Source organism: Miniopterus schreibersii (genome assembly GCF_964146895.1).
Source record: "Miniopterus schreibersii genome assembly, chromosome: 8".
NCBI lineage: Eukaryota > Metazoa > Chordata > Mammalia > Chiroptera > Miniopteridae > Miniopterus > Miniopterus schreibersii.
In genome coordinates this window covers 29446842-29469072 of record NC_138109.1, presented here as the reverse complement: position 1 = coordinate 29469072, position 22231 = coordinate 29446842, and the positions used below count along the sequence as shown (strand labels likewise).

Here is a 22231-nt window from a genome sequence, read left to right as displayed (position 1 = left end):
GGGGATTGAGGACCACAGGTTCTCAGTCATGAACACCCTTCTCTCATGTGTGAGATATTCCACTTCCAGCCTCCGCTTCAGCTGCAGGAGGCCCTGTGACCTAGCAAAGGAGGTCTGTTGGGATGCTTCTCAAAAAGCTTTAATTTCCCTATGAAAAGGAACAGGCATGACTTTCTCGTTTGTTGGTGCTTCCCTATGTCCCTTTTCCTGGTGTGAATTTGGACAACCAGCCTGAAGACAACCAGCATGAAGACGAAAAAGCTTTAAAACAACAACACGCTAAACACAGTGAAACAGAAAGATTGAAAGACCTGGGCTTTCCAACCAGGTGAGCTCCAGCAGCATCCCTCTCCTGACCACCTCCCGACTTCTTGTTATGAGAGATGATTAAATGTCTTTATTTCTTAAGCCAGTGATAATGGAGTTTTCTGTCATTTGCAAGTAAAAGCAATTTACCTGAGTATTTGGTATTTTCCTATGGTGAAAGCTATTATGATTGAAAAAAGAGAGGCACAGCCATGCTAATGTTCAGAGTTCAGAAAATGAGTGTTCCTAAGATGAAAATGAAAAATGGATTTGAGATTTTTCCCCCCCACTAGTTCTGTTAGGCTGTTAGGGCTACCGTAACAAATGAGCACAGTTTGTGGCTTAAACAACAGAAATTTATTTTCATACAGTTCTGGAGGCTTGAAGTTCAGGATCAAGGGGTTGGCAAGGTTAATTTCTTCTGAGGCCTCTCTCCCTAGCTTGTAGATGGCCATTTCCTCTTAATGTCTTTGCATGTGACTCTGTGTCCTAATCTCCTCTTCTTATAAGGACACCATTGGATTTAGGCCCACCCCAATAACCTCATTTAACCTTAATTTAATCTCTTTAAAGACCCTATCTCCAAATAGTCACATTTTGAGATAGTGGGGGTCAAGACTTTAATCTAAGAATCTTAGGGGACATAATTCAGCTCATAATACTGGTGCTTAAAATTTGGCCAGGTATAGAATGTTCATGGCTTAGACCAGTGGTTCTCAGTCCTGACTGTAAATACCTAAAGCAACGTAAAAAAAGTAAATGCCTAGGCCTCTGTCCCAAAGATACTGATTTAACTGATCTGGGTGGGACCAGGTATTTAATTTTAGGTATAGTCAACCATTATTTATCTGAGAGTTGGTTAAACTCATCACAGAAAAGCTTCTTACTTTATTTATTAAAAAAAAAAAAAAAAATCCCAGAACTCTTGGAGAGATGAGAGGCCCATCTTGTTTTAATGAATGGAAGCAGAGACAAGCAACATAAAAGGGGATCTTCAGTGTCAGGGACCGGCTGCATATCTGTTTTGAGAATGGGAAGAGACCCAACTGCTTTCTGCTCTTCTTTCCTGTAAGAACAAGGGGAGATGAGGACACCTGATGGCCTTGGTGGCCATTTCCACTGGAGGAAGAACACCCAGATGGGAACATCCAGGGGTGCACGGGAGGAAGGACAGTCACTGGGTGCCAAAGTGGCCTTATGTTTTTTTGCTCAACCCTCAATTAATAGGATTAATAGGCCTGATTTATTTTCAGGGACTGTTATTAGGATTTGACTTTGTTGAGACAGGCAGGTGGCCTAGGAAGGACTGAAGGGGCTGTTTATCATAATGCACGAAGAAACCATCCCAGCCGGCGCTGCGGAGGTGGCATTCGTTTCCGACAGCAGGACTTAAAAAGTCCTCTGAGGTCACTACTTATGTCATGATTTTTAAATTCATCGTTTCTGTTGCAAAATTAATTCTGGACTAGTTTAAGCAATCTGCAGTCAGCCTGTTTAACTTCTAAACCACCTGCAGCTTATGGCTGCTGTAACAAATTACCACAAACTTAGTGGCTTAAAACAACACAAATTTCTTCTCTTACACTTCTGGAGGCCGGAAGTCTGAAATGAGTCTTACAGAGCTGGTTCCTGTGTTGACAGGGCTGGTTCCTCCGGAGTCTCTGGGGGACAGTCCATTCCCCGCCTTGTCCAGTTTCTAAAGTCTGCCCTCATTTCTCAGCTCAGGGCCTGTATCACATCACCTCCTTCCCTCTGCTTCCCTGACCACACCACCCTCTTTCTGATTCTGACTCCTCCTGGTCCCGTGTGATTACTAAGGACAACCTGGATAAAGCAGGATACCCTCTCCATCTCAAGATCACGATCCACAAAGTCCTTTCTGCCAAAGAAAGTAGTATCTACAGGTCTGGGGGATTAGGACATACACATCTTTGCAAGGCTATTAGTTTACCACAAGGACTCAGTGGCCCAGGTGCTTACAACTGGGTAGTTGTGGGTAAAATAAAAATGGTCCTCCTTCCCCAACAGCTCCCTAGTTCCAACACAAGAGGACGCTTCTGCTGGTTTCTAGTCAATGCAATGCTATTGGCTGGTGCCCAGGTCCTTTCTTTCCAGAAATTAGGCAGTTGGGTGGAGTCTCAGGAGCAGGCCCACAGGGATGGCAGTGATGCCCAATTCCAGCAGACTCAGTTTGTAACTAGGGTTCAGAACACTTACAATGTGTCTTCCCATGCCCACCTCTTGTTTTTCAAAAGTGAGCTTGTTTAGTACATGTTCATTTTCCCTAAGGCAGTTATATGAGAAATTGGAAGTGATCCCTCATTGGCTTATTACTTTCTAAATCTCAGTCAGAGGAATGGCAATCTAATTAGTATTGATTGAACTAGCATATCTTGCATAGGGAGACAAAATTAATAAAATATTCAACTGGGTATTTATTATTATAGTTGCATAATACATTTTAAGCCAAACACTTTTTCCCAAGGGGTACAATTTATATTGTTCTATGTAAGAAGAGTCTTACAACAGGGTGATTTTTGCTTTATCTTTTCATTCCAAACTATATCAGAAATTTTACAGGTCTTGTTCCTCTTAAACCTTTCACACCTTTCTCAGTGAAAAATACTTCTACAGTCTAGTGTTACAGGTTTAGAAATGGTTCTACTTTAAAATATACAGAATCATTCTGAGAATCAAATTAAGTGTCAGAAACATGCTTTCAGAAACAAATTTCTATTCAAATGTGAGATCATAATGGCATTATATATAACATCTATTAATATAACAATTACTGTTGTCATCATGATTATTTGGTTGGATCATATCTTAAGCTCATTAGTATGTTTGTGATTGATGTTATTAAAATAATAACTAATGAGAGGCAGCATTTTATAGCAGAAATAAGGCTGCCTTCGGAGTAGGGCGGAACTGGGCCCGCATTCCTGCTGTGCCAGGTTCTCTGTGAGTGTGGGCAAGTTAATTTCCTCTGAGCTTGCTTCCTCGCTGTTAAATGGGCATATAAATATTTACCTTGTAGAGATGTGTGAGGTATATAATTATGTATATAAAGTACCTTGTTCAACCCCTGATTTATAATGTACTGTCACTGAATGGTTACTACGGTTATTATTATTATTTATCGCCTTATAACTAATGAAGACACTGACTGTTGGTAGTCAGTTCCTTTGCGGAGATTGAACATGAGTGAAAAACAACAGAGGTCTTTAAAAATCCCTCTGACCGGCTGACCATTTGGCTAGAGAGTCTGAGTTCCCATCCTCACTTCATAAATGCAAAGCAGACTGTATAAAAGAAAAAATCTCTATTCCTTTAAAATATTCATCAAATGAGGTAGGATTTCTGGGAAAGATTAAGAGCTTACATTTTTTATTGGACTTATTTCCCATAAAATTTTATAGCGGATAAAAGGAGGGGAAGTGCAGCAGCAGTACTATTTCTGTTTTATCTGCTACCTGTGATTATAAATCTCCCTGGGATATCATTAATTATAGCGATGCCATTCACAATCCTGCTACTCATGCATATTAGAATTTTTACCAAAATTCTATGCCTGGGCTTAGAAATCAGGAGCTGAATTTTTGTATGAGGCTGAAACTTGAAGGCCATGACAAGAGAACACCTATGGACTGAATATGCTCCCTGAACTCATATGTTGAAATCCTAACCCCCAATGTGATAGTATTTGTAGGTGGGGCATGGGGGAGGTAATTAGGGCATTAGGGTGGGGACCTCACAAATGGGGTTGTGCTTTTATAAAATAGACACTTCTCCATGTGAAGACATGAGGGGAAAATGGCCATCCAAAACCCCGAAGAAGGCTGTCATCAGAACCCAACATGTTGCCACCCTGTTCTTGACTTCTAGCCTCCAAGACTGTGAGAAATTAATTTCTGTTGTTTATAAGCTACCTGGTCTATGGTATTTTGTTATAGAATTCACACAAACTAAGACAGGAGCTATGCAGAGAGAGCCCAGAAACCTATGAGTGGTTTCCCCAAAAGTTTAAGACTGAAGGATGAACTTTGCATGTACAAGGTGAGACCACCTGAGGCTTTCCAGTTAGCAGCTGCTACAGAGTTGGGAGCAGAACAGAGTTTCTTGGGATCAAGTGCTGCTGGAGAACGTTGGAGTTGAGAACCTCCCATTGAGGAGAGTTTGTTTTTTTGTTGTTGTTGTTGTTTTTAACACTATTAATACTCCTGGATTCCAAGTGATATACCAGAAAGGCTGCAGGTAACCAGAGAGGACCATGCCCTCTAGTAAGGCCTGCACTAGACTTGTCTTAACAAAGTCTACAACCAAAACCTGTAAGGGAGACAGAGTTTGGGAGTTGAGTCCTATCAAGTTAGAGGGGCTTTAAACACATCTTGGGTTTTACACATATCTGCATTAACAAATGTATCATTACCCAAGTTTAAGGTAATCATTCAGTAATTAAACTGCCTGCCTAAACATTATTCAGTTGCAATATCAAATTAGTAAATGTAATAAAAAATAAACTATCTTTCAATAGTAAAAAGAAAAAAACTATAATTAAATAACTAGGAATTAAGTAGGACCTTTATGCAAGAAACTCAAAACCTCTAGTAAAGAAGATAGAAGATGCACTAATAAATGGACAAACATTTTATGTTCTTGGATAGATATAATATTCCTAAAATGTCAATTCCCCAAATTAGTCTATAAATTTAATGCATCGTAATAAAAATTCCAGTTGGGCTGTTTGAGGAACCCGATGAAGGTACTCTCAAATAAAATGAAGCAATAAAGGATCACAAATAGCTAAATCAATCTAACTTAAAAAAGAGACCTGCCAAACAGGATATTACGAAGTCATAGTAAGAAAGCAGTGTGATAGTGTAGCAAGAATGACAAATAGAACACAGGAACAGAATGGAAAGCCTGAGGACAGAGCTTTAGGTAATTAATATATGACACAGGTGCTGCCACAAATCAATAAGGGAAAGTACAGAGAGTTTAGGAGATACAGTTGGGAAATCTAGCTCACTCTCTGGAGGAAAAACAAAACAGCATCCCAGATTCCCATCTGCCATCATGTACAAAGATCGAGTCTTGACGGATTACACATCAAAATGTGAAAGGTGAAGCTACATTCTGCCTTTGACTTGGGCAAGTCTCTAACCCGCAGCTTCCCCAAGCTGTCTTGGTAAACTAAACTGAAATTCAAATGAGAGTAATTATTCTTTTACACGAGCCCAGGGTGCCTCGCCACGTTAGAACGCAGGGCTCCGGAGCCCCTCTCTCCCTGTGTTCGCTGTCCCCCTGCCCAGCTATCCTGTCCTTTGTCTGGCTTTAGGCCCACAGTTGACGTCACAGAGCTGCCCCGACCTCACCCCGCCCCTTCGGAAGCCCCGCCTCCTGGCGCGGCCCCGCCCCGTCCGGTCCGGCGTCAGCCGAGCCCCGCCCCCAGCCGCTCGCTCCTGCGCGGCGGCTCCGGCGGGGCCCCGCCCCGCCGGTCTCCCGGCCACGCCCCTCCTGGGTGCCATGACAACGAGTTTGCGCCCCGCGCACGGCTGCTACTCGGGCGGGACCCAGGCTGGACCGCGGGCCCCGGCCTGGGGGCCACAGCTGCCGCCGCCGCCGCCGCCACTTCGTCTCCTCCCCGTCCCCGTCCCACCTCGCGTCTCCTCGCCTCACTCGGGCCCGCGGCCGGGGTCCCTCCCCGCCGCCCCACCCCGCGCGGATGCCGAAGGTGAAGGCGCTGCAATGCGCCCTGGCGCTGGAGATCCGCTCGGTGAGTACCGGTCCCGCTCAGCCCCCCGCCCGGGCGTCTGTGAGCCCCGGGGTTCACCCGGGACGGTCCTCTGTTCAACTCCGAGTCACCTCAAAGCCTCCCTCACCCTCCGAATCATCCTCAGGCAGCCTGCACCCCTGCTCACCGCGGTCTTCCCCCCTCAAACTCTTGAGCGCCCTCCCACCCCGCCGCGCAGAGGCCGACGCCCCACTTCGGCTCCTCCCTTCACCCCAGTTTCCACTCGCGGTTCCTTCAAATCATTTCCAAAGGGCTTCGGAGATCCTCTCCCCGCCCCCAACTTTCCAGTGAGTTATTTGGGGACCGGCTTCTCTTCAAGTTTCCCTTTTCTGCCCCTGTTCTCTGAGAGGACTATCGGCCCGCTTCGCTCCCTTCTGGGCGTGGGTGTAGGGTAGTGAGCTTTCTTCCCAAATCACTGCAGGTGGACTTTTTCAAATTTCCAACCTTCCGATTAGTGGCCTTTTAGTCATCAAAGTCGGACCCCCACGCCCAACAACTGAAGTATGTCATCGTTTCACAAAGCACCTTGCCATCACCCCCCGCCCCCAGCCCCTCAGAAATCGCTGCAGGCCCCTCCAGTCCCCACCCCCTCCCGACGCTGAGAAGTGGCCCTTATCCTCCCGGTTACCCCGAGAAAGGCCTCAGCTTTTAGAGAGAAACGACTCATTCTCTGAACTCCCTCTGGGGGGCCTGCGACCCCACCCCGTCACTCTCCAGACTTGCTGAAGGGGTTCCCTTCCCCAACCTGCCGTGCAAATCCAGCCCCGGCAGAGAACCCCAAGTCCGTCCTCCAGTGACGGGGCTTGGACCTCCGCGCGCGCTGAGAAAACTTCCTTCCCCTTCCTTCTTCAGAGAACCCCTGCATTCTCCCCTTCAGTGAGCCGCAGCTTCTCTTCCAGAGGAAATCTCCAGGGAGCTTTTCCATACCCCCATTTTAGATCTGCTAGCAGTTTGGAACCAAAACTCCTTGTCCCTTTCCTCTCCTCCCACTTCTCTGTCTTCTAATCTCTCAACTCAGTCTTCGATTTCCCATCAAAACTGAGGGGGGGGGGGTACTTAAACGTGCAACATCACTCCCCCAGGTGCTGCACCGAGCAGCCCTCTCACTTTTTTCGTGCACACCCTGCATGAACGAAAAAACTAACTAACTAACTAACTAACTAACTAACTAACTAACTAACTAACCAACCCCTCTTTCCAACTAACCCCACCCTTGTAGCAGCCCCCCTTTCCTGGCTGTCCCTCCTCACATTAGACTGAGGCTGCTGCTGCCCAGTCCAGGGAAGTCACAAGACTGTTTTAGGTCTTTTGTTAGGTCTTAAAGAAGGGAAGGCTGGGCAGGGCCGGAGGAGATCTAAGTTTCTGGCACTCTCGGCTTATCTTGAAGCCAGCAGAGATTTTTCTCTCTGCTGTGTTGGAAACTCTATATAGCCCTAGTTTCAGATGTTTTCCTTCCAGAGCTGCCAAAGTTTGGCAATTTTTTTTTGTAAAGTAAGATTGGTTCAGCAAAAGAATACATGAAACTCTAAACAGCTGGTTCAGGGCAGTTAGTAAAACTCAAGAGACTTTGTTGCTGGCTGCTGCTTCCTCCCCTGCTGACCAATGGGCTTTCGCAGCCCGGTGAGCGGCGCCAGCGGGCCGCTGCTGCTTCCCTTCCTCTGCAGATACTGACTTTCTGAGACGAAGAACTTTGTTGTACTGGAACTGATTACTGCCTGAAGGAGTCGGAGGAACAAATTTTATTTCACTATTCTTTCTTCTCAGTACTAGTTGTGCTACAGAAAGTGAGTGACTGTAAAATGGAGTTTTGTTGTTCATGGAGGCTTAAGAAATTATGCAGGTGGAAACATTCCTGTTTAATTTTTTTTTTCCCCCACCAATCGTTTGAATCACAGGATTTTACATTTCTAAGAAATTTTGGCTATCATTGGGTTTATTCCTCTTTACAGAAAATTCCTGAGGCATAGCATGACTATTTTTCTAGGGTTGCACAACTTTAAGGGGCAAAGCTGCAACAAGATGTTAAGTTTTCTGACCAGCACAAGCCCTGTTAAATGGCTCTGATGCTCAGAAGGAGCACAAAAGACCATTAATGACCATACAAGTTTAACAAGTTTGATTAATTTGGCTTTGATTGAGTAGAGGAATTATGTGACCATAGATATTACACCTTCTTTTAAATTTAGATTTTTCTTTTCAGTTTAATTTTTTTGCATTTATATGGCATAAATCTATGTAAAATGATATACTCAGAGAAGTCTTGATTCCAGCCCTATTTGAACCTATTTCCCGCCTATACTCATCTGCTACTGGTAACCATTTTTATTTGTTTTTTATTTACTCTTCTAGTATTTCCTTTTGTGATATAACCATATAGATACACATCCATGTACAATAATCCCCCCATATTCTTTTTGCTTTTGTTTCTTGAATGATAAGTAGTATGTTATATAAGCTATTCTGTACTCTGTTGTTTTTTTTTTCACTTAATATACCCTGAGGATCAGTCTATATTTATAAAAGATGGCATCTTCCTTTTCCTCAGCTTTTTGTTGACATTTTTAAACACACAGAGTAGTTGGAAGAGTAGTACAATGAATAACTATATCCCATGACCTGTGTACATCAATTTGATTTATCTGAACATACGTATATGCATATAAATAAAATAAATATTTTTTGCTGAAAATTTCAAGTAAATTATTGATACCATGATTTTCTAAATACTTCAGTGTACATCTTCTAAAAATAAAGACATTTTTCTGCATAACCACAAAACCACTATCACACACCTAAGAACGTAGTGATAATGTTTTAGTATCTAGGCCATATTCAAATTTCCCAGCTGTCTCAAAAGTGAATTGTGCAGTTAATTTTTTCAAACCAGGATCCAATCGAAGTTTACACGTTGCATGCCCTTGTTAGGTCTTTTTAGTCCATTTTAATGTAGAGCAGTTCTTTTTCATTAGCATGACATTTCCTACCCTCCAGCCCCTACCAGCCAATGAATTTGGATAAATTCATAAGCTCATGTAACTATTACTCAGGTCAAGATTTAGAGCCCTTCTATCACCCAGGAAGTTCCCTAATTCCCCTTTAAACCCCATGCAGAGGGAACTACTATTCTGATTCGTCACTGTAGTTTGGAACTTAATACTAAATGGGGCCACGTAGTGTGTCATGTTTTGTGTTGGCTTCTTTTGGTCAGCATATTTTTTAGATCCATCCATGTTTGTTGCTGTGTTTATCACTATTTTATTCCTTTAGATTGTGGAGTAGTATTTTATTGTATACACATATAATAACATGTTTATCCATTGTCTTTATTGATGATGATTTGGATTGTTACCAGTTTGTGGTTACCATGGATAGAGCTACTATAAACATTCATCCTTGTAAAAATGTTTTTGTGCACATTGCCTTTTAAAGAGACGGGGTTCAGATATGGAATATCTTGTGTTGTGTTATTGAGTTTCTTGTAGTGACATTTAATTTGTTCCCCAATTCCTATAAACGAGAAATTAGATGTTTTATTTCTTCTTGCCTATTGAAAGTATGGCACTCCAGTCTTTTCTCCCCTCTTCCCCCTCCATGTTTATTTTTGCTGCAGTCTTGCAATCTCAACATTTTGTGTTGCTCAACAGAGCCATATGACTTGAGAGAAAATATATTGCTAGGAAGAAAGTGTGACTTTTCTCAATGAATCTTTGGAGAATGATATGAAATGCCAAGTAACTTGTTTTTAAAGAGCAGCAAAAGAATTATATTTCCCATCACTTCACTTACACTTTTAATATTTGAAACATCTGTGATATGAAAAAGTACTTTTTCTGCTCTCTTATTATTCACTAGTTCATGAGATTATTTGGGAAAATGGAATTGGAGATACAAGAGTAAAGCCCAGTTTCTATGTAACTTGAGGGAAGAGTGTACTTTGTTTTTTTTGGAATTCTGCTCATAGTTCTTTGCTTGAAAAATCATGGCACTAATGGCAGCACTACTTGTGTTTGAGTTGACAGTATGCAACACCTATTAATCTGCTGTTGAAACTTGTCTGTTTCTTGTGGATTCTGTGTATAGGTGTGTCAACCAGTGGTCACTGGCACCAACTCAATGCCAACGGGAATCTCTAATTTCTGTATGGTGAAGGAAACTTGATTCATTGCAGGCAGTTCAGTTGTGATACAGCAGGGCCTAACAATATTGCAGCTCAGTAATGAAACAGCATGGCTGTGGAGCTACATGGCCGTGAGGTGGCCTTGGGGCAAGGTAGACCTCAGGTACGGCCCCTGTCCTGCTAGATAGCTTCACCCTGCTTGGCTCTCTGCTCTGGAGACATGGGAGAAATGAAGTCTTCCATCTTCAGAGGAAAGGGAAAAGTGCAGTCTGTAAGCCAGAGGGAAGATGACATATATAGGGAAGCCCCCACTCTGTCCCTGCATGGTCAGTCCTCATGCATTTGATGACTCCAATCCTCACATTTTCATTGGTCTAAAATGCACTGTCCCGATTGATCAGAATGGAGCTGTTCTGATTGGTGGGTAAAGATACTAATGCGGATATAGCTGCACAGCTCTGATTGGACGGGGAAAGTCGCAGTCCTATTGGTTGAAATACAATTCCAGGAACTCCTTTACAAGGGCTGGTGCAGACTGTGGGAACGCCTTGCAGGCAGACAGTTCAATGCTTTTGTGAGAGGCCCTGATTTAGAAATGGGTAGTGGGCTCTGTTCTTTTTGCTTTCTTTTTAATTTTGTATTACTTTAAATTTGAGCTAGTTATCCCTCAGTAGCCATTCTTGGTAGGTATTTTTTCCTCACGGCCCACAGGTGCAAATATTATATCTACGAGCCTAGTCCTGCCTGTGCATTTACATGTAGAAATATATTTTTATAATAAGTTATTTCTGTATTTCTTACAGTTTGGGTTTATGTTTTAGTTACATGTATAAGTAAATTGCAAAATATTTGTTGTAATAGAAGTGGTTTTGGATCTTACAGAGATCCAGTGCTCTAGGAAATAGATTTAACAAATTACCATAAACTTCGTGTCTTAAAACAACAGAAATTTATTCTCTCACATTTCTGGAGACCAAAAGCCCAAAACAAAGGTGTTGGCAGGGAAACACTCCCTCAGAAGCCTCTAAGGGAGAAGACTGCCTAGTTCTAGCTATTCGTAGCTCCAGGCATTCCTGGGATTGTGGCTGCATAACTCCAATCTCCAATCCTAGAGGTTTCCTTTTTTGTTAATATCCAGTTTATATCCTTTGCCCTTTATGGATGTAAGAGTTTTTTCCTTCTTGTTAAATATGTTTTGGATGTTAACCTCTATTGGTTATATGTAATGTAAATTTCTAAAATCTTCTATTTGAAGCTTATTATTATTTTTACCTTGGCTTTGCTTTCTTTAGTAATTCCTTTTTTTGTTTTCTATATTTTTGTTGCTGTTGCTGATACATAATGCTATCGATTTTTTTTTTTTTAAATATGCCTTTATTGATTTCAGAGAGAGGAAAGGAGAGGGAGAGAGTTAGAAACATCAATGATGAGAGAGTCATTGATCGAGCCCGCAACTGGGCATGTGCCCCGACCAGGAATCAAACCCTGATCGCCTGGATCCAAGGTCGATGCTCAACCGCTGAGCCACGCCCGGCCGGGCGCTATCGACTTTTTAAATTAAGTTTTTATGGAACTATAGCTTACAGTCACAGAGTACACAAATCCTAAATGTGTAATCACTACTCAGATCAATAATTAGAATATTATAAGCACCCGAGATTGCTCCCTTGTGTTCCATTCCTCTATCCATGCCACCTGCCCCCTTCCCCCCCCACCTGCTCTCTTCCCCTCCTAAAGGTAACCACTATCTTGACTTCTTTTTTTTTAATCTTCACCTGAGGATATTTTTTTCATTGCTTTTCAGAGAGAGTGGGATTGGGGGTGGGGAGAGAAGGAGAGAAACATCCTTTGGTAGCCTCCCGCTAACAAACCAACCAGAGTGGGGATTGAGCCCACAACCGAGGTATGTTCCGTTGGCCAGAATTGAACCCAGGACCCTTCAATCCTCAGGCCGACGATCTAACTACTGAGCCAGACCAGCTAGGGCTATCTTGACTTCTGTCACAATGTATTTTGAACTTTTGAAATTCTCTCTCTCTCCCCGGTATGAACTTTTTAATTGTCTAACATCTTTTCCCTCCCATAAAGATGTCTAACATCTTTGTTTCGTGAGACTATAGTTCTTTATTCTTTCTATTGTTTTTTCTCCTCCAGCTTTTTTGAGATATAATTGACAGAACTGTGTAAGTTTAAGGTGTACAACTTGTTGGTTTGATACACTTAAAAATTGCAAAATGATTACCACCATTCCATCACACAGTTACCATTTCCTTTTTGTGGTGAAGACATTTAAGATCTATACTCTTAGCAACAATCAAGTATATGATACAGTATTATTAACTGTAATCACCGTGCTGTACATTGGAGCCCCAAACATGTTAATCTTATAACTCGAAGTTTGTACCCTTTGACTAGTATCTCCTAATTTCACACCTCTCTACCCCCTAACCCCTGGTAATCACCACTCAACTCTGTTTCACTAAGTTTATCATTTTTATATTTCATGTATAAGTGATACCATGCAGTTTTTGCCTTTCTCAGTCTGACTTTTTTACTTAGCATAATGTCTTCAAGGTTCATCCAAATTGTTGCAAATTGCAGAGTTTCCTTCTCTCTCATGGCTGAATAACACACACACACACCTTTGTTTATTCATCTGGTGATAGACACTTAGGTCGTTTCCGTATCTTGGCAATTGTGAGTAATGCTGCAGTGAACATGGGCCTGCAGATATCTCTGTGAGACCCATTTTCAATTCTTTTGGATATATACCCAGAAATGGGATTGCTGGATCATGTGGTAGTTCTATTTCTGACTTTTTGGGCACCTCCATCCTGTTTTCTATAGTGGCCACACTCAGTTGCATTCCCATCAGCAGTGTGCTAGGGGTTCCCTTTTCTCCACACCCTCACTCACACTTGTTATCTTGTCTTTTTCATTAATTGTAGCCATTCTAACTGGTATGAGGTGATATCTCACTGTTGTTTTGATTTGCATTTCCCTGATGATTAGTAATGTTGAGCAGCTTTTCATGTCCCTGTTGGCCATTTGTATGTCGTCTTTACAAAACTGCTCTGTTCTTCTGTGTCCATTCTCTTGTTGGTGGGCATTACATATCATCTTTTTCAGTTTTGGAGTATTACAAATTGTGTTCCTATGAACATTCTTTACATTTGTATTCAGCAACATTGCAGAAATTTCATATTTGTTCTCATAGTTGTATGGATTTTCTATGTGGAAAGTCATGTTTGCAAATAGACAGTTTTTACTTCTCTCATATAATCTTCTTCCTTTTTCTTACTTATATCTTTGACTAGAATCCCCCGTATAATGTTGAATGATAGGAATAGTAGTAGATATACTTGTCTTTTATTTCTATTTTAAGCTATGCTTCTATGTTTCACCCTCAAGTATTAGGTTGAATCTTATGAAATTGCTGACAGTGGACCATATTTTTAATACAAATGAACAAACATGGCAATTTCATATAGTTCGACCTAATATAATATTGGCTGTAGGATTTCCATTTACTGAGTTAAGAAAGTTTCCTTCTCCGAATTTTAAAAATATTCTGAGAATTGAATTCTATTGAATGCTTTTTCTCAATCTAATGAAATTACTATATAATGTGACTTCCATCTTTACAAAAAGGACACATATTGTGATGTTGCACCCTTTCCATCCCTATAAATTCTTTTTGGTCAGGATATATTATTTGTACTATATTTTGCTGGATTTGATTGGCTAATTTTTTGTTTAGGATCTTTCATTTGTGTTCATTGATGAAATTTTAGTTTATGAATCAAATACTTAGTTTTAAGATTTTTATTCTTAAAACATTTATTTTGAAATATATCAGACATACAAAAAGTTAGGTATGTCTGAGGATAGGCTTTTTGGGTGGTCTAAATCTCTTCTCCAATGGCTGTGGGGCTGCTGATTTCATGGCTACTATGATTGTAAGGGTTTTGGTTTTCAAGGCTACAGAAGACTTGGGTAGAAAGGACTGGGAATAGAGTATGGTGAAACACCACAATATTAGGATTTTTATCAGAATTCAAATATTTTTCTTGAATAAATACTCCTTAGATTATTGTAAACCTCTGGTTAATTTCCAGAGCTCTAAAAATTTGTAGTTGACAGATTTTGGTAGGTTCCCATTGCTTTTATAGAGAGGGGCTGCTTTTTGGAGGTATTTATTTCTTCATTCCGAAAGGACTTTCTTTATGTGGGTCTTTATCTTTAAAGTTTTTTTTTTTGCAGAGACAGCATATTGTAGATTGCTTTTTTATCCAATCTGACAATTTCTGCCTTTTAATTAGAATGCTTAGAATATTTACATTTATGAAATTATCCGTAGAATTGGTTTAAGTCAACTACTTTGCTATTTATTTTGTTTTGCCTGATTAACACCCCTCCTCTTCCTATTTTCTTTTTGGAAAGATCCTGGCAATTCCTTTAAAGGATGGCAGAATTTGTAGAATTATAGATGAGAAAAAAAGTCATGCCTTCTTGCATATATTACAAATTGGAAAGAGACATAGTGAGGACAATTAGAGCAGCACTGTCCAATAGAAATATAGTATGTGTCATAGATTTATGTAATTTAAAATGTTCTTCTAGCTATATTAAAAAAGCTAAAAGAAGTACATAAATTAATTTAACAATAATTTTATTTAAATCAATATATTAAAAATAGCCCTTCAAAATATAATTAATATAAAAGTTATTAATGAGATAGTTACATTTTTTTGTAATAAGTTTTCAAAATCTTCAAAATCTTGCATTTTACAAGAACCTTGCATTTTACAACCCATTTCAGTTTGAATGAGCACATCTATAGGCATCAGTGGTAGCAGCCACCACTTTGGAGAACATGGATTTGAGGGACTCTAAGATGGTTTTGGTTTTAATGAGGCAGAGAAGCTGGTAGACAGAATGAGATTTGCTGAGCACCTTGATTTTAGTAATCAATAAGGAACATATTAGGAAAAGTGAAAAATAGAATAAGAGGTAGATAAGAGTAAAAAATATCTGGCATAGAAAATCATCTAAACTGCTGTGTGCAAAGGGCCATGAAGTCTTAGTCATTTATTAAATGCAGTAGTCTGTATTAATATTGCAGAGAATGGCTTTCAGTCTAACAGTGGTAGCTAGTACTGAATAAATGCTCTGTCAGGCACTGTTCTAAGCACTTTGAATGTATTGTGTTGACTCATTTACTGTTTGAATTTAATCAGTCAATCACTTATTCTTTCTTGGGGCTCTATTGTTTTCATATATAAAATATCAAAAGCCATACTAGATAATCTCTGAGCTTCTTAATACTGAAAGTTGGTGTTTTTAAATACATTGATGAGGGAAATAAAATTTCTGTCCTCAGCAAATGTACAGTCAAATAAAAGAGGTGAGATGCACTCACTTAATTAAAATACATGGTGACAATAATTAGGACCTTAAGAGAACTACAAAATGCTATGAGAATCTAAAACATATTTACTTGCACATAGTAAAGTCATAATAAATATCTGATTTAGATTGAATTGAATAATGGTAGCTGATGAATCAAGAGAAGTTTCTTTATTTGTAGGAAATGACAGTTGGTGCAAGCCTTGGCAGGCGGTGGGAGTAAATGAGGAGGAGATGGAGTGGAGTAGTAAGGTGCAGTAATCCAGATAATGGAAGAATGTGAGGCGAGAAAGCAATGTGTGTTCAGAGAACAATAAAAAATATACTTTGATCCTATTATTAGGGGGTGTTGGGTAATAGTACTATGTGGGTAGGTCAGATTTAAATCTCAGAGAGCCTTTCAGATCCCGTTAAGGGAATGGGTGATCACTGACAATGAAATATGGTAGCGCCTGCAGAGACTGTACTAGCGATTTTTGAGAAACCCCACATTTTATGCCTATACTTTCTGTCAGCCATGAGGATAGTTAAGTGCAATTTTATATTTAAAAAATATTGTATTGGGCTAAAACCCAATTCACTCAGTTCACTTGCTTTGAACCTTTGTCATATTGGTTTTGATGAGGTCGTGTATAGGCTGCTATTAGGTTAATACAGGTCAGATTTGTGCTCTTTATCGTTTTTCTGTTTGGTTTGGTTTTTTGTTTTGTTTCGGGTGGTTTTTTTTGGTCTAGTACAGTACTTTATTTCTGCTGATTCTTAATCCTTTGTGATTAAATGATGCTGAATGAGTTTATGTCAGCCTTTAGCATGGAGTGGGCACCTAAAGGCTGACTATTTAAAACTATTAGTGTCTGTCCCAAGAACCAATACATAGAGCTTCAAATGTGGCACAGATAACCAAAGGGAAAATCATAGATTTCTCAGGGGGATGGAGTTTATAAAGGCATTTCCTTTAACTCTGTAAATGCTAGAATCTATCTTTTCATTTGTGCATATTTTTATTAGCTTAGCAAACTAGTGTTTTTATGTAATGTTTTATAAGTCATTTTAGCAAGATAGATCAGGAAATTGATAAAGCAGTTACATCCATCTACCTAATTTCTTTCAGGTAACTTGTCCAGGAGTGGTGCTGAAAGATAAGGAGGACATCTATCTTAGCATCTGTGTGTTTGGCCAATACAAAAAGACACAATGTGTCCCAGCCACTTTTCCATTGGTCTTCAATGCCAGAATGGTGTTTGAAAAGGTAAGTTCAAATCTCAGATCAAAATTAACAAACAAAAAATGAAAGTAGCTCCAAATTTTGAATAAAATCCCAGAACCCAAATTATTATTGCTGACTATGTACTTTGATTTAATTCAAAAGAAGATTTGTCACATAAATTTGGAGGTTTAAAAATAAATATAAATTATATTATACATTGAATCAATGGCCTCTTTTTCATGATGGATCAGTTTATTTCTAAAAATTGTCATAGTGTACTTTATGTCAAATATAGCACCTTGAATTCTAAATAATCATTTTTATAAAAAAAGAGGAAATAATGGGTAAAAATAGGTCATATTTTACTTATGGCTGTCTTGTGATACTTCTTTCTATAAATCTCATTTCTTCTTTCCCCTAAAATCGCTGCTTTTGGTTATTACCAATTATATTTCTCACTTTCAAAATTTCCTTTTTCTTTATTTCTCTCTCTTCATCCCTCTTTCCCTCCCTCCCTTCATTCCTTCTTCCTTTTCTCCACAAATAATTACCCAGTACCTGCTCTGTTCCATGCACTTTTTAAAGCACTGGGTAGACAAACATCTTCCTCCTCTTGGAGCTTTCATTTTGATAGGAGAAACAGACAATAATTAAGTAAACACATGAATAATGTGATTTTAGATAGTGATAAGTGTCGTGAAAAGAATAAAGGAGGAGGGTAAGGGACTGAGAGGGACTAGGGGATTAGGGGGACTGTCTATTTTAAAGTGTGTTCAGAGAACGCCATTACATTTAAGTTGTACCTGAATTATGGGACAGTATCAGTTATTTGAAGGTCTGGGGAAAAGCATTCTAGGCAGAGGAATAGCAACACAAAGGCTTCCTGTTGGAAATAAGCTTTATGAGTTAGAGGAACACCAAGAAGGCCAATATGATCGTGGTAACAAAAAAAGGGAAGCATGCTAGCAGATGAAGTTTGAGAGGGAGGCAGAGCCAGCTAGGTTTGTTTGTAAAATTTCCTGTAGTGATCATGGAACACAGAGAGGAAGTAATGGTTCTCAGTAATGTCAGAAGTTTCTTTGGTTAGGAAAGGAATATTTTGGGCACGAGAGGGAGAAGACAAAGACTATGTTATAGACATGTCCCTTTCACTTCTTCCCCTCACGCTTCCCTCTCCATTCTCCCACTCCAGGTGTTCCCTGAAGCAGTAGACCCTGGAGATGTGGTTGCACAGCTTGAATGTAAGTTTAACTTCTAATTCCTGATTCTAAGACATTTGAGAATTATGCTCTTTAATCTTGAATTAGATAAAAGTTAAAAAGGGTTTAATAAGAATTTAAAAAATCTTGAGCATTTTCTGTTTTGGAATTTCAGAGTATACCTGGAGATAATAATAATAAAAAAATGTGCTGCAGAGAGGCTGGGAATTTTTTCTTTTTTCTGTAGTTGGTTGTGGAAAATAAAAAGACTTATTGGAACTTTTTAAAGATTAAGATAATGTATATTGTTTATAATGTAAGAGCAGAGATTCATATTAGGTAGGACTTTGCAGATAAAAACATGTCTTAACTCTCAGTGTATTGAAAATCTACAGAGTAAATAATAGAAGATTGATGTAATGGTAGTTTAAAATACATATGTTTTGCATTTTGAATTACATTTAAAGTTAATAAATTATTTGAAAGACATTTTCAAGGCTGTGGATAACAATAAATTCTTCAAAGTACTGGGAGTCAACTATAAAAAGGTACAGCTATTTGTGAGAACAGCAATGCAAAGGTATACCCTTGGAAGTAAGTTATTTGAGCTCTGGGTATGAAATGAAAAGCTCTGTTGTTTATCCTTGTAGTTAGAAAGGGATCAGGGGTCACCAGATTGGTCTAATATGTAACTGTCAACAGTATTGGGCATCATCAATATCAGTCATCTCCTCCACACCTTCACCCCATCCACACACCACTGGGACTAGAGCAATGTAGAAACCCAGAACCTGGCACCATGCTGGAATCTGGGCATATAGGGAGGGATCGGGCGGGTTTGTGGTCCTATATTCATGGAATTTATAGTTTAGTGACTCTTGTGCAGAGAATTCTTTATCACCTATGACAATATATTATTTTTTATAGCTGTTCTATCACTTGGTATTCTGTCTTTCACTGTGGCAGACAGCTAGGTGGCAATCTGGTGCCAGTGGATATATGACTTTTAATATTTCCTGAACATTTTAGTCAGTATCTGGGAAATTGTGTATCTTAGAAAGTATGAAGATAATTATTTCATCATTCTGAAATTTTTCTGTTGTAAAAATGCATATCTATCAACAATTGAATCTAAAAACCAAAATCAACAAACAAGCAGAACAGAAACAGACTCATAGACACAGAGAACATTTTGACAGTTGCCAGAGGGGCAGGGTGTTGGGGGGCTGGTTGCGTGAAAAGGTGAAGGGATTAGTAAGTACAAAATTGGTAGTTACAGAATAGTCACGGGGATGTAAAGCACAGCCTAGGGAATATAGTCTCTATCGTAATAACTATGTATGGTGTCTGATGGGTACTAGACCTATTGGGATGATCACTTAGTAAGTTATATAGAGTCTAATCACTGGGTTGCACACATGGAACTAATTTGATATTGTATGTCAACTGGAATTGAAAAATAAAAAATTTAAAATAAAAGAACATTAAAAAACACAATTTTTTTTCTATTTGATTTGAAATTCTGGGGCTATAAAAAGAGTACTTAGCAGTCATCACTGTTTATAAGTTTTAATGCCTCGATTTCCCCGACTCAGCTTTTCCCTTAGGTCCCTTCCCCTCCTCGCTGACACTTCACTTTTTGGTATCTTTCTGAAATTCATCTTTCTCTGCCCTGGTTTTAAATTTTGGTATTCCACTGGCCTCACTTCTTTGATCTCTTTTGACTTAGTTTCTACTCTTTCCTTAAATACTCTCTAAAGACTTGGCTTTATAGATAACCTATCTTCTGATGACTTCCATGTCAGTCTTTATCCCTGACCTCTCTAGTGAGCTTTGGGCTCCTTTTTCTTTTACGTTTTTTTCCCTCTCTCAGTTTTGTAATATTTCATTATCCCTTAATGATATTAATATGAAAAATTAAAAACACACTAATAGTGTTGAAGTCCCATATACCTGTTAACCAGCTTCAACAGTGTTTGACATGTTGCCAGTCTTATTACATGTTCACCCTGACACTTAAAAAAACTGTTGGAATAGTTAATTCTATAAATCATTTCACTGCAAATACTCTGGCATGACTTCTGACTGATATACATGTGTGTATATATGTGTGTATATATATAACCACCATGCTGGTTTCATACCTAACAAAATTAATGTAATTCCTTAATAACATCAAATATGTAGTCATTATGCAGATTTCCCCGGTTGTCACCAGAATGTCTTTTTACAACTGGATCTAGCCAAGGTGTGGTTCATACATGTATGACTGTTTAGCTCTTAGAGTTTCTTTTTTTCTATGATAGTGTCCCTCATTTAAAAAAAAAATGCTGTGGTTTTGTTAGAAAAACCAGGTCCTTTAGAATGTCCTACAATTTGGATTTGGCTAATTGCTTCCTTAAATTGCTAGTTAGCTTGTTTATTACTTATATTATGTAAATTGAAATTAGACATAGAGGATTGATTAGATTCAGGCTTATTTTGTTTTTTTGGCAAGAACCTTTCATAGTTGGTGATGTGTACTTTTTATTGCATCATATCAAGTGGCATATAATATCTTATTGTCTTAAGTTTAATGATGTTAAGATTGATTATTTGGCTCCAGGCAGCATCAGCCTGACTCCTCCATTATCAAGTTCCTCATCAGCCTTTCATCTAATAACTCTAGCATTCACTGAGATCCATTTTTTCATTAGGGGTTGCAAAATGTGATATTTTAAAATAATATTGTCACTCTTTCTGTATTTATTAGCTGGAATTCTTCTATAAATTTATTTCTTTATCAGCAGTTTGGTTACCATGAAATAACAGTTCTTATAGGAAAGGCAGGGTCATTCTTCTCTCCTTACTTTAACAGTTTCAGTGAGGTATAGTTTACATCTCACAAAATTCACCCATTGTAACTATAGTTGTGATTTCTAGAAAATTTAAACCCTTGTAAACCACCATCACAATCCAATTTGGAATATTTCCACCATTCCAAAAGTTCCCTGATGCTCACTTGCAGTCATTTCCTATGTGCACGTCTACTCACCAGGAAGCACTGATTTTTTCTGTCTCTTTGTATTTGCCTTTTCTAGAAATTTCATATACATGGATTAATATAATATGTAGTTTTTTTTATGTCTGGCTTCTTTCACTTAGAATAATGTTTCTGAGGTTTATGCATGTTCTATGTATTAGTAGTTCATTGCCTTTTTTTGATGAATAATATTATTTTATTATATGGGACTTTTTTCTCTTCTAAAAACTCCAAAACATTGCTGAGAGAAATTAAAGATCATTTTCTAAAAATTCAACAACACACAGTGTTCATAGGTTGGAGATTTTGAAGGCAGTTCTCTCAAACTTTATCTTTAAATTTAACATTATTTCTATTTTATGAACATTTGGCTGGACATTGGGTTTATTTCTAGTTCTTGGCTATCATGAACAATGCTGCTATAAATATATGGCTATATGCTAGGCTGTATGCTAACTATATGTTTCACTTTTTAAGAAACTGTCAATAGGTTTTCCCTTCCAATCTGTATGTCTTTAATTTTTTTCTTGCCTTGTTTCCCTCACTCGAGCCTTCAGTACAGTGTTAAAAAGAAGTGGTGAAAGCACACATCCTTAACTTCTTTCTGATGTTAGGGGAAAACATTCTTTATATTAAACATGATATTAGCTGTAGTTTTTATTGTACATGCTCTTTATTAGAAGATCTATTAATAGAAGATGAAAAGATTTATTCCTAACTGGTTGAAAGATTTTATCATGCCTGGGTATTAGATTTTGTCATATACTTTTTCTGTGTTAAGATGATCATTTGCTTTTTCCTCTTTGTTCTAGTAATATGGTTTATCACATTATGGATTTTCCAATACTAAAACAGCCTTTCACTCCTGGGATAAATCCCAGTTGGTCATGGTACATAATCCTTTTTATAGTTTCCTGGATTCAGTGTGCTAATATTTTGTTAATGGTTTTTGTGTCTATTTCTGAGGAACATTGGTTTGTAGTTATGCAGTTTCTTTGTCTTCCTCTGTCATTAGGGTAATACTGACCTCATAGAATGGATTGAGAACTGCCTCTTCTTTCTGTGTTTCCTAGAAGAGTTTGTACAGGATTGATATTATTTCAGCTTTAAATATTTGCTAGAATTCACCAGTGACAACATTTGTACCTATTTTTTTTGGGGGGGGGGAGTGTAAAAT

At 38.9% G+C, this 22231-nt stretch overlaps 1 protein-coding gene across 3 annotated transcripts in view; it reads left to right on the top strand.

Moving 5' to 3' along the window:
• The first annotated feature begins 5819 nt into the window (after positions 1-5819).
• Positions 5820-22231, top strand: part of SPATA6 (spermatogenesis associated 6) — a 63602-nt gene continuing 47190 nt past the window's right edge. The window contains exons 1-3 of one of the 3 annotated variants that reach the window (XM_081145621.1): positions 5820-6082; positions 16738-16875; positions 18026-18074. In XM_081145621.1, coding sequence (XP_081001747.1) covers positions 6032-6082; positions 16738-16875; positions 18026-18074 — 238 coding nt within the window. In that variant the 5' untranslated portion in view covers positions 5820-6031. Of the gene's footprint in view, positions 6083-16737; positions 16876-18025; positions 18075-22231 lie in introns of those variants that run through there. The other 2 variants (XM_081145622.1, XM_081145623.1) reach the window with 2 other exon arrangements.